General features: G+C 35.1%; 2 protein-coding genes across 4 annotated transcripts in view; one reads left to right on the plus strand and one right to left on the minus strand.

Annotated features, from left to right (window-relative positions):
- LOC126851404 (synapsin) overlaps window positions 1-3,272 on the minus strand; it is a 47,041-nt gene extending 43,769 nt beyond the window's left edge. Inside the window, exon 1 of one of the 2 annotated variants that reach the window (XM_050595341.1) lies at window positions 3,213-3,272. The gene's annotated coding sequence lies outside the window, so the exon portion shown is untranslated. Of the gene's footprint in view, window positions 1-2,767; window positions 2,975-3,212 lie in introns of those variants that run through there. The other variant, XM_050595340.1, reaches the window with a different exon arrangement.
- Window positions 3,273-5,940: 2,668 nt separating this feature from the next.
- Window positions 5,941-18,427, plus strand: part of LOC126851412 (uncharacterized) — a 28,052-nt gene continuing 15,565 nt past the window's right edge. The window contains exon 1 of one of the 2 annotated variants that reach the window (XM_050595359.1): window positions 5,941-6,344. In XM_050595359.1, the coding sequence (XP_050451316.1) occupies window positions 6,279-6,344 (66 nt within the window). In that variant the 5' untranslated portion in view covers window positions 5,941-6,278. The remainder of the gene's footprint in view (window positions 6,345-18,427) is intronic. The other variant, XM_050595358.1, reaches the window with a different exon arrangement.

Below are 18,427 nucleotides of genomic sequence, written 5' to 3' on the forward strand. Positions count from 1 at the left end.
AATGCTCGTAAAAAATCGATACTCGGAGCGCGATTTTACTTTGGAATTTCTGAAATGCTTTATGACATCGTGCAAGTAAACCAGCATTTACGTATTCTTGAAACATACGCGCGGCACGAGAATATTACTTCTATGGCTTGCCCGTCGATCGTATCAAACCGGGTAGGAACGTACCTTCCTTGAGGAGCTCGCGGGATAATTCTATGCTCGCGCGGCGGGAAAAGAAGTGTCGAGGAAGCAATGATACGTTTGGACTGTGTATGTTTGTTTCTTACAGGATTCTTCGATAATAGCGATGTCTATAGTTCGCGGAATTGGTGAACTTTGCGTGTAATAATCTTTAGCATTCAACTTTCTTGGGATATTCTTCGAAGAGGGAAGCAATTTCATTTAACGATTTGAATAAAGACAAAAATGACAGGATATTCTCCAGGAAAGTAAATATTACACGTCAAATAAAAAAAAAGAATAGCTACTCTTTGCATTTTAAGATATATTATAATTAATCATTGTATAATAACGAAATGGAAAAAATTGTGAAAAAGCATTTAATTTAGCATTTTTTAATTGATTTTAATTAAACTTTTTTTAACTAAGATTTAAAAAAAAATATTTCAGAAAATAATGTGAGAAATGATGAAAAATTTTTCATAAAACTTGCAGTTTAATGAATATCTAAATTTGATGTAGGTATATTCCATATTTTTTTTCATTATAAAAATGTGTTATTTGTTTAAGTCTTATGCTTTGTAATATTACAATGATTTTAATTACGAGTTTATTGTTTCAAGAGATTCAAATCAGGCGAAAGTAAAACAAGAAATTATATGGAGAATTATTCCATATAAATTAATGAGAAATGAATTAATCTCTATTCTTGTACTTCTATAACATTTTGCAAATTTCTCAGCTTGATACAATATAAGCCCCATAAATATAACAACTATCAATTAGACTGCAGAAGCGATAAATGGATTACGCAGCTTTTATATGGTGATGAATTACGCTCATGTCAACGTACTTTATCAAGCATTTTACACGCAATATTGTTGCAAGCATTGAATAGCTTTAATAATTATGTAATAGGATCAAGACATTTTGTAATGATAAGTTATTTAACAACAAAATCCTGTAAAGCTAAGCGTGAGAAAAACGGAATAAAAAAAGAATTAAATACTTAATAAAATATGTTATATAAGAGCCACACACATTGGATAAAACTAAAAATGATTAAACAAATTATTCATTCATGTTTTATCTCAATAATGCTAGATAAAGATTGAACTGATGAGAGTTTCGTAGACTAATGACTCTTTAATGTTCTGGACAATGATTGAATATTATTTAATATTAGCAAGTAGGTCACAACATAATTTGCAAATAATATCGTTTAATACAATCTAAGATATTATACTGGTTGCGCAAATAATTATATAATAATTAATATTTAATTTCCCATTCTGACATTTACCTATCATTAAACTACTGATGGTGTAAATATAAAATATAGAAATCAATATGCCCGATTCTCTAAAGTCTAACCGGGCGAATGTTAAAATTTAACGAGAAATTTATCGAGCGCGAATATTTTGATATTAATTATCTTGATATTCGTATGGGATTTAATGCAAATATTCTGCACAATTTCTTTTGTTATAAATTGCATATTATATATTCTCGTAATTCAGTTGCAATGGAATATGAATTTTACCACCAGTGAATTCACGTAATTGCGGAGATTATATCTCTCTTAAAAAAATTGCTCCGTTTTATCTGTTTTAATTTCTATATTTATATCTCTTTTCAAGCTGTTCTACGAAACGTAATGAAAGTTTTGCATAGCATTTCTCGGTATATTTATTACAGATTTACCTCATTAAATTTAAACATTAAAATGCGATAAACGTTACAAAAAATTAGGTGGCTATGCAAAGAGAAATCTATAAATGCCAATATTAAAAATATCTCATATTTTATTATAATATTTATTAACTTTCTGATCTACGCTTTTATTATAATGTGGAGATATTCTAAAAAAATCAAGTTGTTGCATACAAGATTAATGACTGAATCTATCAGTCTATTAACTTTAATCTTACAGTTAGCTCAAATAATTCATTTTTTTCTAAAATTAAAATAAAAAAACATATTGGTAGACATATTTCTCTATCACGATTTTAAATATTGTTACCTTAGAAAATTATTACAAAGATAAATTTACGCAATGCTGATAAAAGTAATCATAAAAGAATATTTTATTCAATACATAGAGGATGGCGTTGTCGCACAAAAGAATATTTTCCGACATTTCCATTGATTGTTAAGATCCCCCTCGACGGTCAGAATTTTCTAAGAAAAAGCGGCTTTTATTAATGTCACGAGAAGATGGAGAGATGACGTTGTACGGCTTTTATATAAAAATACAATTTGATAAAAAAATCAATGAAAATGCTGCTTCGTTAAACATACCATCACACGTTACATTTTCTTTATCTCTCTAAAATTTATATATATATATAGATATAAAAAATGTCATCCTCTGCTTTTCAATTATCGTTCCATCTCTCTCTTCCCGGCTATCCCGACTATTTATGACTGAACATCGATTGTACCCCATCCAACCAAGACCGGAATCTTGCGCAATGGACGTAAATCCATAGATTGCATTTGCTTACGAAAATATACATATCCTTATTCAATTAGACAATTCAGATCCCCCTTTTATCAATAAACGTCCACGTTCGTTTCGCGAACGATAGTATCTTACCTCAGTGATCTCGTTCGCGAAGACGTTAAAATTTCAGCATTCGCTCGATAAGCAGACGCCGAACACTCAGTCGCGCCGATTCAACGGTCACAAATTCGCGACGTTGCTCCAACGACGTTATTCGCGCGGCTTATCGATAACACTATCGAGCGACTATCGAGAGCTACGGTGAAACTACCCCGAGAGTGGCATCGAAACTACCCTCTGCTTGACGAAGACCAACCGTCACGTGAAGGTGGTGCGCGCCACCAGCCTGTCACTTCGCGTACTCCGCGAGGCCGAACCGGCGAGGGTGATTCTAAAGACAAAGTCGGAAGCGCAAGTTTTTTAAGCGATATCGTCGTTTCCTCGACGACCACGCGATCTACGCGTTTTCACGGAATCGAAAACTCGTGCTGGCGGAGAGAAAACGTGTGCGTCTCAGTCAAACTACGGGCACTCTTACCTGTGTCGCGTGCGTGTACTACCCACTAGTTTGCCGATGAAGCAGTGAGGCTCGGCGGAGAATCGCGAGGGTGTCGCCCGGAGGGTCATTCTGGTCGATACGTCGGCGCCTGCGCAACCCCTTATCATCCACCGATCCTCTCCGCTCTTCCGGCGCTCGTAGGGCTTGCTCGCGCATCCCATCGTGACGCGTACATCTTCGCGCAAGGAGAATGACGAGGGTGAGAGGAGAGAGTTGAAACAAAAAATAAGGAAGCGGCTTTCGCCTGTCTCTTGGTATTTGTTTGCTGCATGTCAAACACGCGGTCCGCCGGTACTTGCCGACGAGAGATGAAACTTATTTTACTTTCGCGACAAGCGCAATGTCCTCGCTATTTACGAGCGCCATCACCAAGTAAAAGAGGAGAGAGGTTGACTTCGTGGCGAGGATTATCTTTCGAAAGCGCGCGCGGACCAATCGATGACGTGCACCAATAACTTCTTTTTAAGGGAGAATCATGTTCACAATATGAATGTGAACGAGCGTGGCATCCGGTTATTATTAGAAATGTACAGTTCGACGTCTCATGATATTCCATCACACACCGTTACATAAAGTGGAAAAATTTAGCAAGTAAATTCCTTGCGGTATTGACATACTTGCCAAAGTTTTCATTGAAAAGTATTGCCTTTGAAAAATCGATATAGTGTTAAGAGAAGAAATGTTTTTTAAAAATATAACTTATTTCAGACGCGAGGCAAAAGTTTGGAAGAAATATATCTTGCGAGTATTCTTTAAAAAATATATGTCAGATAGATATGTTTTACAGTTCATTATTCATCAGATTACTACAGCTGACATTTTCTCAAATATAAGATTGTATTTGTATCTTTGTACAAAAAGATTCATCAATAATGCAAGGGATTATATTTGGCAGTAAAGAATGGATATTAAGAATATAAAATTTTTATAAATATCTTATAAGATCTCCACACAGATAAGGAAGAGAGAGTTCTACATAGCATGCTCGCATTCTTTGCATTCAAAGAACCGTAGCCAAGGCATTTCGTCCGTTTCAAGGAAACTTCAATCAATACGCGACGTATTTCTTCTCATGTTCCTCTCGACAAATTCATCAGATGAAAGAACAATAAAGAGTATCGATAGATTCCTTGTTTCTCGTTACAATTAATTTGATTACAATAAAGGATATCGCAGATATAAAATAATATCATGATAAACTGCGTTTCATTCTTTAGTTCAGATCAGCGCTGAGCAACATAATCCGTTCGACCACATACTCGCATATAATAACGTATTAAAGAGATATTAAATTAATTAAAATTTTCCACATAAAATTAAAATGTTAAAAAGAAAGAAACAAATGTACGCAGAATTATTATATCTATGTGTGTTTGTGTGTACGATGATAAATCGAAAATAGAACAATCAATGTCACAATCTGTTGATGCTAAATAGAGAAAAGTATTAATATCTTACATATATCTCTTTTTCCAGAGAGATTTAAAGTCAGAGAGAAATATTGATTACTTTTATTTTCAGTCTTGATGTGTATGATTGATTGCTCCAATCTCTGAGTCTCAGCTGCAATATATTTCATCACTCATAAAGATATACCGCACATTATTCGCGAGTGATTACATGCCGCTTCTATTGTCTACTCTATGAAGTCTTTGTTCGCTTTGTGATATCTTAAGTATTGCCTTGACAATGCCACCTAAAGAGCATCCATGAAAGTGACGTACGAAACTGTGAAGTAGCCAGATCGAGAGAAGCTGAGCTTATCGCCGGTAGATTTTATAAGGGAAGCCGAATAATTTTTAAAACTAATGGACTCAAAGACTCGCACATCTCCCTCAATCAAAATAGATAGAGCTAATTTTTCCTACATATTCTAAAACTAATTAAAGTCTTGTATCCCGATTAATTGTATAGACAATTAATTATTATTGTTGTTTTGCAAGCTCGAAATGTAACGTATCTAAGGCTTGCAAAACCCTAATTGGTGATAATAAATAATGTCACAAATAAATAAGTTTAATATCGCAGTTGTAATATATCAATTTTCATCCAATTACTGAAGTTAAATAACATTGAGCAAGGCAAATACTTGGATGGATAATTGTTCAGAAGCGTATTGACATTTTCCATTTCAAACTATACTAGGTGGTACAATTTACTTCTGCTTCAAGTATATATTTATATTGCAAATATATAACTTTCCTATATAATTATTTTAAATTATATCTGCAGAATGATATGCTATTTATATCTGTATTATATATCATATGATTATCAGGTTTCTCATTCGATTAATAAAGTTGGAATAGTGCTTGAATAGAACTAGTACTTTCTTTTCTGCTTCCATGTTGCCACTCAATTATCTTCCAACTGCCAGGTTAGTTAACTATTAGACAATCAAGATAAGTTGATTAAAAATATTAGTCTTTCCATATGGCTGGTAACAATATTCTATCAGCAGCCTAAAATGCTGCAAAACCATGTACCCTGCTGGCATATCAGAAACCGTGGTTGCCAATCCTTCTCGTTTGATCTCTACCGTCCTCTTGTGATGGTACCGGCAACTAAGCAGCGAATAAGCCAAATCCGGAGACATGAATGCCCGCATTGCGTATACATAGCGAATCGAATGAAGAGAGAATGGCTACTACGGCCAACTCCATCCCCACCAGAAAACTGAACATCTGAGCGTCCCTGGAAGCAGCTCGGCGGGCACAGTCATTATTGCGCCAGTCTGACACCCGCCAGCGATCTTCCTCGTCGCGACTTTCCCGAATCTTTTCCGAGACTTTGTCGCGGTAGCGAACAACGCGTCAGCAAGAGCGTGCATGCCAGAGGAGAACGGCCTCGTGGTCACCTCGTGAGAGCGCTGACTATCGCGTCACGGTAACCCGGCGTGTGTACGATGAGACTCTTCTCGGAGAACGAGGAAAATGTGACGTGAGAGACTGACCTTCGGCGGGTCCTTCGGCGAGTGCGACACGTTCTGCGACGCAGTCAGTAACGCGCGCGGGCGCGGGTCATCCCTGCAAAGTGACCGTCGCGATGAGGAGGTTTCTGTCGACGGCAGCGGTGTGCTGCTGGTTCCTGGTGGCGCTCGGTGTCGGCCAGGTAAGTACGCGGAAATATTTTCTTCGAGATTCCCTTGCATTCCGCCGTTTCAAACGCGCCAGCGAGCGCGCCGGAAGCCGCGCGTGTTTGTACGCGGATGTGTCATCAAATCATTTCGCGGGAAACTGAGTAGGAACTTGGATCAGAAAATAAACTTGTCATAAATATTGAAAGTTTATCAGATAAAATTTTTGTTATTGTAGAAATTATTTTATATGTTATATTGAAAAAATTATTTTAAAACTGTGTAATCTATAAAAAAATAAGCAATAACATCATCAAGTGAAATATTTTTTTTATATTTCATATATAATGACAGTTTGTAATATCTAATCTCGTTTTCCTTTCTTAATTATTATTATTATCTTAGCTGCGAGAAAAGATTTTATTGCTTAGCAGGTGTATTATAATGTAACCACAAAATTTGATCTATTAAAGTAATTACTGACACTTAAGCATCCGGCTTTCTGAAGTTAGAATAATATTTAATGTAAAAGACTATTTTAGATTTCTATTTTTCTTTTTTTTTCTTGTTCTTAGTTTTTTTACCAATAGAATTGAATTTTTACGTTTAAAAATATATATTTTTATTACATCTCACATTTAAATTAAAGTTTGTTAAAATCAATTTTGTTTAAAGCTAATTAAAAACAAAAAAGTCGTATGTAAATTTGATAGTTTATGATTTGAAAAAAATTATATCCTTTTAATATATGTGCTACAAAAAATTGTATATTATGCAAAATATTTATAATGAAAGAAACTAAAATAAACCTATAATACGTCTTATATAAATTTATAGTTCAAGAAAAATTTGTTATTTTATTTTTATAAGGTAACTACTATATCATTTATCTCATAGTCTAATAAGGGCCACATTAATATAGGATGAGCGATGAATAAGTATCACAAACATAAATAACAAATGAAAGTTTAATAAATCAATGGCAAGCAATGTCCTTGATGCATATGTATTAATTCAAGATAAAGACTATTTGATTGCGATATATAAACGGAGGAAGCCGATGCTATCAGCTGATTAAATGCCTAAAGAGCAATTTAAAAAACGATCTGATGATTTGATGATTTGATAAGCTTGTATCATCTTGTTATTAATCTTTCTTTTGTTTGTTCGATTTGCTAATGTATATAATGTTTAACGCTACGACAGAACGAAGAAGAAAATCATAAATGCATAAATCATTAAATGAAAAATAACATTCTGCAACGTTATGCCATGCCGACTCAAATTATATGCCAACCGCGACTTATCAGCAATGAATATGCAAAATCAATTCGTATTTTTCTCGTAGCTGCATATATTATTCATAATACTTTAAAAACACATTACTGTAAAGAAAAATTATATTAGCGCGCTTATATTAAATACAACATTTAAGAATTCTTTTTCATTCCAAATTATTTTTCTGGAATATATATATATATATATATATATATATATATATATATATATATATACACTATTTATTATTTATTTTTACCACAACGTTAGAGAGCAAATGAAGAATTAAGATAAATATAAAAATATTTAAATACTTAAGAATATTGTTCTTTTATTGATTATACTTACAATTAGTAAAAGGAAAGAGAAAGAATACAACTATTTATATACATCATATTTTTCGGTAATTTACATCTAACAATTCTATTATTCGCGATGTAATAAATCAATCTCTCTGCTTAATGTATTATATTTAATGTATTATATTAATATAATTTTAAACTTCCAACTTAATACATATGGCATTAGCAAGACCGTATATATAACTAATTGCTTCTCGCAATATTTACGCGATTATTATGCGACTTGACTATTACGAAGTTAATCGAATCATACTATACAGATATTCGTTTTAGTATGTATTAATTTCCTATAATCTATTACATTTTTTTCTATTTTTTGTTTCTTCTTTTTCGTAAGCATTTTCTGGAGAAATTTTAATTTCATCGAAACTCACGAACGAAAGGAATGATATGCATCAAATTTTTCTCAACTTTCATAAAACAGCAAAATTACACGCTTCTTGAGATCAAACGATAGTAACGCATGCGGACGCAAACTAGTTTCTCAATTTCATCGTCGCGCAATAAAAATATCGTGCGACAAGAAAAGTCACGATAACGTGAAAGTATTATCGTTTGAAAGCGACGAGGTCAGTCGCGAGTTTAATAACGCGCGAAAATGTGTCGAACACTTAACAAATGTATTTTTATTTTAAAATAAATGTATTTATTTTAAAAGCTTATCTTTTTTTTATTATTTTCTATTTTTTTTAACAAATTGTGTAAATATCTTGGACTTAAATATAATAAAAAATAGTAATATTTTATTCTATGCAGTAACTTTTATTATAAGCTTCCAAATTTTTATTATAATTATATATAGTTCTAAAATCACATATACATATATATATATATATATATATATATAATTTTCTTATTTTTGCAAGTTTAAAAAAAAGTTATTTTAAAAGATTAATACTCCGCGAGACACGCAATTCTTTCGCTTACTCCGAAATGTATCGTGGAACGAAAAGATCTCGAAGTCTGCCTATTACGAGGTGGAATGCACTGAATCCGCAAGCACGTTTGTATAAGTGTGTGTACGTATACACACATAAACGTGCAACGCGTGCGAGGAGAGCAACCGTCTGCTGGAGCGCGGTTCCAGCTTTATATAGTTAATCAAAAAATCTAATTAACGAGAAGCTGCTCCATAGGCGGTATCCGCATTGTTTATCGCGCATTCCACCGATTATCATTTGTTAATCTAACGTTGCGACCTTTAGTGGATTTTAACCCTCTCGGAGCTAGCGCGCAATTATAGCACAAAGATTTAATCTCGCTCAAACGGAGATGAAAGAAATATACATTTTACTGCTACGCGTTTACCTCATGTTTATTTTGCTTGCACAGTTCGTAGAATATTTTGAGAGCGAAGCAACAAATTTAATATTCCACCGAGAAACCTGCAAATTAGACTAACAAGAACTTATCTTCTTTGAAGCAAACTAATAATACAAACAAATCTGAGACTGTTAAATAATTGATTTAACTTGCAGATATATATTTCGTCTAGCTGTATTTACAACTAATATTTTTTAGTTGTTGCTATTTACTTTATATGTTATTATATGAAAAGAGAGAGAGAGAGTGAAAGAGAGAAAACAAGTTTCTCCCAAAATATTTTTCATAAGTTTACTTAATTAGAATTCAAATAACATGATGGTTTATTTATCCCCCTGCCCTCTCTCTCTCTCTCTCTCTCTTTCTGTCTCTATGAATTCATGAGCGATATATTATAAATTAATAACTAAATTTATAATAATTAGCAACGTATAATATATAATATTCATTCATATTCAATGTAAACTATGGTTTACAATGATAAATGGAGAAGAATTGTGTGTAAGCTCGATGAAAATTTTAATTGTAAAGAACTCAAGGATCTCGAGAAATGCGGTCGCGAATTAATTGCGAATACGTGTATACGAGTTTCTGAGCGAATTTTTCGTTCTTTCCGATGTGTCCCTGTAATAGCATCGGATACCGATAGTAGGCGGTCTTATTGAGCGCACGGCCTTACTATACGTATAGCTACTTATATTAATATTAATGAGGTACCCTATGGCACTATGGTGTGCGATAGTTCGTTCTATATAAAGCGACGCGAGAAAGTGATAAATTCGGATCATTACATAACTGGCCCCACACACTTTACGTTAACTTATATAAGTCGGATCGCTGTGCGTCGTGTCGGAGAAAACGAGAGAAATATTCTTCCTCGCCGAGCGAGCGTTCAATGGTGCATTATACTAACTCATTATTTATGCGCGCGCAATCGCTGTCGATTGTAAATCAAGCTGTGTGGGGAGGAGGAATTTGTGACAAGCTATAAGTAATTCTTAATTGCATGTAACTAATTGAATAAAAAGATGTTATTTTGCATTCGGGAACAATGAAAATCACATATAAAACCCAATTCGTCACATTTCTTCATTTAAATTTTTATAATGTAATAATTTATTATATATATTGTATTATTAATTTTTACATTATTTTAATTTTTAAAGATATTTCAAGATAGAAGATACTTTCATACTTTCATACTTTGATTCGCGCAAATAAGAAGAACATTACATACTGATTATCTTTGACAGCTACATTCTCGTTGCTAGCTTTGTATTGGTAATGGAGCATCTGATCTTTGACATTGTAAAATCGCTGCATTGCATTACGATAGTGATTTTAGCTTCTTTCGCTTGAGCGAGATACGATGTAGCGCGGTTGACGTGCAACGTCGGATGATCTGGTCATAAACGTAGCGCTCCTCAATGACAACGTATCGGAACGCGCAAGGTAAAATCAACCTAGATTATTTAATTGATGCTCGTCCTTGTACATGCTTGCGGTTTCGCCATCCGATATCTTACAGTATCCCCGAGCGAGAATCGATCACGCGTAGAGAAACTTTTTCCTGCGCCTTCTTGCGTACAACACGCGATCGCGAGAGAGTTTTTAAGTATGCACACGCGCATTCGTCTTTAATATTTTACGAGACGATACTAAATCATCGGATGAGACGTGATTATTTTGAGAATCTTCCTCCTCATCCTTTTATTCTACTCATCTCCTTTTCTCATCGTTTATTTCTAAATTACTGCTACTACGGTAGCGAATAAATTGCAGGTACAAATGACGATGTTTGTTACTTTCCTCACGAGATTATTCCTCCCTTGGATAATTTTTCTCTGTATAGATTTTTATATACAAAATACACGAGAGAACATATGGATTAATAAATTCTCGCTTTTCTTTTTTCATTAACCATCATAATTATACAAAATTTCTCGACAATATAGAAAAATTAATATAATTCTAATCAATGCACATATTACTCCGAATAGTTTCAGGAATTGTTTTGCAAACATCGATTGACATGTTCGAATACATAATACATTACAGCACACAATACTAAAACTGCATTTAAACAACATTAATGTATCTTGTCCCGCTTTATTTTATCGCGTCGCGGAATTTATCATCGGTAGTCTACTCATTAAATCCGCCATGGCGATGTGTAAATATATCCGAGGATGGAAAAGAGGTACCTTAAGTTACAATCTATTCAACACGGAACATAATGTCGTAAATCGGCGCGGGCCGTAACTACAAAACATAAAGTAAAGTGTCTTTATCACAGCGGCCCTGTCTGTTCAATGTACGATAAAATACCGTAAAGCTATGATCACAAATAGCGGCTTTCCATACTGGATATTACTCTCGTTTCCATTCGAATGGTTTCGAGTATATTAGTGCAGATTCATCCTTATGTTTGCCTAATGGAAATCTTTACAGCGTAACGAACACGTTTCTCTGATGTGTAGAGTATTCAGAGATGGGAATTATATATATATATATATATATATATATATATATATATATATATATATATATATGTATATTTTTTATTTGGATTCTTGATAAATTTAAATCATTAATTTATTTAACATACATATGTATGCAGAAACACACGTGAAAATTATTAAAAAATTACTAATAATGTTAATAATTTCTTACTACAGGCGATCTACAAATAATATAAAAAAAAATTTTGTTTCTCCCATACTTTTCTTTTACGTAGACTTTATATCTATACGTAAAATAATATACAACATAAAATAAAATCTACGATAGAGGAATTATTTTGGCTAAGATTATTATTCGATAGAAGTGTTTGTAATACCGAAACATCTCGAAAATTTCGAACGCAGACGGGCTTAGAAACAGCATCATTGGGTTTGGCCAACGATCAGAGAAACACTACGCGTGCCTTTCTTCCGATCGTGCCCATTTTCGGAGAACGAGCAGATAGTTCTGCCTACGCTGTGCGGCCACAACCTACGTTCGGCTCATGATAATAAATCTTTTCTTTAAGATTGCGAAAGTGCGAGTGGCTGTATAATATCTTTGAGTGGTCGTGCTTACCCGTCGCGTCACCAAGTATATCGGGAATCGATAGCAAAAGCGTCACGTCGAGAGACAGAAGCATAAAATATTGTCTTCTGCGATTTTGGTCCCACGTCAGTTCCTCCAAGTGAGACCAGTAAACTTTCCAATTTATTGCTGTAAACACGATAATACCGATGAAAGGTCGTTCATATTAGAACCGTGTAAAACTTGCGAGATAAATAATCAATAATCGAGAAAATTTTAGAAATACGTTAATCGAAAGTTTACGAAATTATCTTGTAATATTCGTTTTGTATTTATTGATATCGAATCAGTATTTGAAACAACACAAGTTCATAATTGCGTGAAATATTAAAATCTTTTTGACATATAACATATGTTACAATTGTAGTATGTTTTATTTTTTTTTTTTTTTTTATTCAGGATTTAATAATTCGAGATATATTGGGGAAAAAAATGAGAAATGTGGTTAAAGTTCGCTAAACAACATGTGGTTAAAATTTACGACAAGCGCGTGTTTTGCGGGAAACGAAGCGATGCATGATGCATAAGTTATGGGATCAGAAAATGGGCTGCCTATTCTTGCAGTTCATTAAGCGCATTGCGTTACGTGATTTATGTACGCAACAATGTAATAGTGACGTGAGTCTATCTGGAAACGTGAATTGTCTCAGCATTATGCGTTGGCTGTGTATGCAGATATCGATTATAATCGGCTGACTAATAGTTTAATTATATTCCAAGACCGAGCCCGCACACAAATTCCAAGGCTTGATAGTCATCTCGATTCCGCTACCTTGATGCAACGCATGCTTTCGGAGAAATTCCTTTTTACGATACTTGTGTGCATATAACACTTTTTTATGCAATCTGCGAAAGTGAAAATTTTTCGCTAATGACAACAAAGTGAAAGGGTAATTTAATTTCACGTACATTATGATATCAAAATCAGATTAATCTCTACAAAGATATATTTAAATATAAGAAATAATTACTGTGAAAAGTGCAGCAAATAACAATTAGAGTAGAAATTAACTAAGCGTAAATTAGAGCGTTCATTTCCAAGGATTTTCAAAAGTTGTTGCAAAATATTTTCTAATATTTGTGCGTGTTTTTCTATCGCCCAATGTATCATGTATGCGGTTTCAAATGATGTTCGATAAAAATTAATATAAACACTCTGGTGAAAGAGAGCGGAATAAAATAACGCTAGAAATTCCCTCCACAGGAAGATTGATGCGGCTGCTCCTTCTTTTGCGAGATTTCAGAGTCAACGAGGCGAGGGTCTCCTGGCGAGAGGGAAAAAAAAAAACAAGGAATGCAACCGTAAAAATGTTGGTCTCGCTCGCCGAACGCGAGTAACGTTACTCGATTTGTGTTGGAAAAATCCAGAACGTTACTGGGAATCACGCATCGCTTCAGCGATATTACGAGCTCTGGTGTGTCAGAGTAAACGGAAACGGTGCTAATGATGACGTGCGTACTACGCGCCGCATAGTACGCTCATCATAATGTGCGCGCACAATTGCGTCGCGATTTCACCGTGCTTTCATTACTGTTTTTCACCTATTATCAAGATATTACTTAAACGCGTCAACGAAAGCGAGAACGCGTATCAGCGAGATGCAGCGCGTCGCCCGCATTGTGAAGAGAGAGAGAAAAAAACGACATTCGTACTTTTTTTTTTCCCTCTTACCTGTTGGGTATATAGACCATGATAAGCGTTGACGATATGCACGAAATTATTAATTAATTAATAACGTAATTTTAATCATTACGCTAGATTCGTAGAAACGAAAATATAATGTCCACGATTTATATAGAGAGAGAGATAACACATTTATAATAGGTTTAAAACATTCAATTATGTGTTCGATGGTGATTATATCTGACACTAATATCTGACATCACTTATATCAATAAGTTTTACTTTATTCATGTAGGCGAACGGGATCGCGGCGGTAAAAATTGAGCGAATAAAAGATCAATCGCGATTAACTCTCCCACGGGGGAAGTGTGTAATTTCGAGAAGAATAGCATTGAATACAGTGATTATGAATGCATGTAGGGCGCGTGAGGTCCATCACACGTGCCGCACAATTTACGCATTTACGCATGACGGTATCGTCCGGGCAAAAACGGGTCTACTATTGCGTGAACACGCAATTTGAAGTATAAACCGCTCGATGTATCCCTCTTCGTTCTTCTACAGAATAAAGAACTATTAAAAAAAAAAGGAACGTGCACGTAATCGTACGATATAATCTTGGTATTATTTCAATATCGAAAAATTTGACATTTTTTAAAATATTATTTCTATCTTTTTATATAGGCGCGCAATAAACTTGAAATTTTTAAAAAATTTTTGAACGAATTCCATTTTTGAAATATCTCAAATTTAATCAATAATAAATGAAATTATTGAAAGAAATAATTTTCAAGCGGATATACACACGCGGAGATTCGGAGTCATTCTGTTTATTATATTTTTTGAAAATAAATGATTTTGCTTTTACCTTTTTATAAGTTTATATTCAACATTTTATAACAATTTAAATTTTTGTAAACGTATGTGATGTAACGCTACTTTTTATTATATCTAATATTCTATTGAAGATAGTTACGTCGCAGGCTCTTAATACCGGTTTATTAATATTAATACACTTTGCATAATAATATGAAAGTGACATTCTCTCATGACGCTTTAGCTGATGCGATATTGATAAAAGACCCGCGATACTATAACCGAGACGCAGGATTAGCGGCGGGTCCTCTGTCCTTGGTCCGCTAACAATTCATAGCTCGCTACAGGAGGGTTAAACACTTGACATCGCATGATCTATACAGAGCTTATACCCGCGGTATATATGCCCATGGCAGTCGGCAAATCAGGTATGTCAGTCGAGATCGTGATTTATGTCCGCGGTTCGGCCGCGGGCGAGACGTCGAGACGAAATCGTCGAAGCGTTATTCACGCTCCGCGCGCTCTCGCGAGTACGCTCCGCGATAGCGTCTCTCCTCGTAAACCCGTGCGAGCGTGCGGGAAAGTTAAGGCCGAGTGGCGAGACCGCAGAAGGGGGAGGGCGTCAACCCTTAACGGCGTACCGTCTGACTCTTTAACGGCGAGAAAAATATTCCGCAGATAAATATCGATGTTATGTATCGCGTACCTCGTGCAATCACACCGTCAGTAAGACTGGTCGACCCAAGAGGGCTAAACAAACGTGTCAACTAATTGTAAACAAAACATTTTCACTCGCAAAAGAAAAAACATACACATATACATATACATTTTATATTTACAAAATACTGTATTTACTAGTGTATTTGTTTCAGAAATCAGCGAATATTACATTATAAGGTTGAAAAAATAAAATTACAAAGATGTATAAAATAATATCAAAGAAATAAGAAATTTTCAAAAATTACGACACGAGATAGAAAGTTATCATTCCAAAGAGCAATTGCTAGATTATTCGAAAATCACGTTTGTTATTTTAGAAATATCTTGGACAGAGTACCGTCTCATGACGACGTTCGCGTATCCGCATAGCAAGCTCACGTACCTTCGCAGTAACGGCGAGGCGAAATTATATTGAAAGGTTCTTCACGCTTCGTACGCGCGCGTGCGTAGACACGCAGGAATGATACGTAAAAGCGCACACGTGCATGTATATAGCGTGCATTACGCGCGCGCGCACGAAATGGCATTGTCGTAAAATCGCGGGCGTATATGAATCCTATCTAGAAGCCGAGGCGTTGTAGCGAGACCACAAAGGAAGAGGGACTCGCGCATCAGGAGGACCGGAGGACGGGTTAGAGAGGCCTACCTGGAAGAACCATTGTCGCTCCTGGATATGAGAAGAATAAGAGCTGCTTTTCGAACAACGAAAAAGCTGACCTTGTCTCGCGCGATTTACTGCAGCGTTAATATTTATTGAAGCTCTAAGAAGAAGACTGCGCGTTTTTTATTCTTATTACGTCTCAAGGAACAATATTATAACATGAATTAATTGTAAAAGTGAAGAGACAAACAATGAGATTCCTGTTGATTTTTGTATTCCATCAAACTTTCCATTTTAATTATCGTATCGCAAATTTAAAGGGAAAGAAAGAAATCTGATTTTACATAAAAGGATGATGAAACGGACACATCGATGGCGGTAAGACCATCTTTATGAGACTGTCTCAGATTCTCCTCTCAGTTTTTTATTCTTCGTACTTTCACTTTTCTCCGTGAGCTCTACGCAGCTGCGGCCGTAACGCGCCATGAATGGAAAGACTCGTACGTGTACGTGGCATTCTTTTTGATGCTCAAGAGCGTTCTGTTAAAGAAACGATTGCACAAGAGCGAAATTCCAGAGTTGCTCCTTTATTTGCGAACTTTATTTGCAACTTGCCGTCTAGTTGACAGTTTGCTGCGATTGTGTACGGTAATTTCTACTTTTAGCAAGATGTTCTCAAGATTGAAATTTATGCCGGATCTCGAAGATGAGATCATTTCTCGTCATTTATAACAGAATACTATAAGTCATATATATATATATATTTTTTTTTAAGAGAATGAAGAAGAGATTTGAATTTTTGATTTTTTTCTCTAAAAATTGTTTTCTCTGTAAAATTTTATTTTTATAATTTCCATTTTTTTTAAATAATGCAATTCAATTAATCAATTATATATTTTGTCTCTTATATTGAGATTGACAAAAGGAAATCCTTACATAATTTTGAATAAACTGTCAAACAATAAGTTTGTATTATACAGAGTGAAACCAATCACATCCAAATCAAATAAATTCAAATAACGATTTTCCGCTTGACTTGGTGGTACAAGAGATTTGTGGAGGAATAACTGTAAAATGCTATCTATTCTTATGCCATTATGCAAACACAGCGCTACCGGAGCATTGCGCTCTTTATCATTCCTTACGGGACTGTTAAAATCGACTCGAGAGGGAAACGATTTGTTCTTAAATTACGTTGTGTCCCAAAGGTACACGCGGATCTATAGTGTCGACTCTATTCGAGCGTATCTGAATCCATCACGGCGCACGTCTCTCAATGCACGGGCGGCTCGTTTCAACGTTGTTACAATGAAAATTCCAATCGCGCGGGAATAATAAATATTCTAAGTAGATAAGTATACACATACCGTGTGGAGAGAGAACGTTAGCGCGCGCCCGCAAGATCGTAATATCCACCTGCTCGAACGCCGGGCATTATTCTATCCCCTTATCGATTTCGACGCAGGTGGTGAAGGTAATAAGTATTGCCATCTCTTCGATCCCGTAATCGCAATAATTTAATGCGATTCACTCTCGCCATTCAATGACATATGCACGCAAATGCAGACATCCAACGGCTACAAATGTATATACATCACGTGTTATTGATCGATTTATAATATCATCACACTCCCGCAATGACAATAAACATCTTGCTTATTAGATCCTAAACTACCTTCAAGAAAAAAATATTTGTTTAAAACATTCATGTCATATGTTTTGCTTAAATAAAATCTTTCAGCTTCTCTCTTTTTCTTTCTTCTTCTATCTATTTATCTATCAATATATTTCTGATAATAAAGCATATATAATTATACATTATATTCTCTTTCTTCTCTATAAAGCGCATTTTGCGTGTATGCAGGCGCTGGTGACCCTTGGTCCGACATATAATTTACGTCATATACGAAAAGCAAATATCGCGTGGAAGAGTGAGATTTATGCGCGCCTGCAAAAGCTCAACGCGAGCGTGCTCCTAAGAAATTATTTTCTTCCTTGGTCGTTACGTTTCGGTTAATACGTTCCCTCTTAGATTATCAAGTCGGGTAAATATACGGTCGTAAATGACGCGCGCCGGGAATGCAAGGACAAAGAAGCCTAGGCGGCATTGCGAAGTGGGATTTCCTGCTCTCCGATGCCGCACATCCTTCGAGCGTGCGAGAGATTGTCGATAAACGAAGATAGCACGCAGAATGATATCGTTCGGCCATCTCGCGATAAACTTGCCGTGGTTTAATCTTCTCCCAAGCCGAGTTATTAATTGAACGGCTTTTATATAAAAGGGCCCAGACGCATTCTCTCTCC

The sequence above is a fragment of the Cataglyphis hispanica genome, chromosome 8 (genome assembly GCF_021464435.1).
Source record: "Cataglyphis hispanica isolate Lineage 1 chromosome 8, ULB_Chis1_1.0, whole genome shotgun sequence".
NCBI classification, from domain to species: Eukaryota; Metazoa; Arthropoda; class Insecta; order Hymenoptera; family Formicidae; genus Cataglyphis; species Cataglyphis hispanica.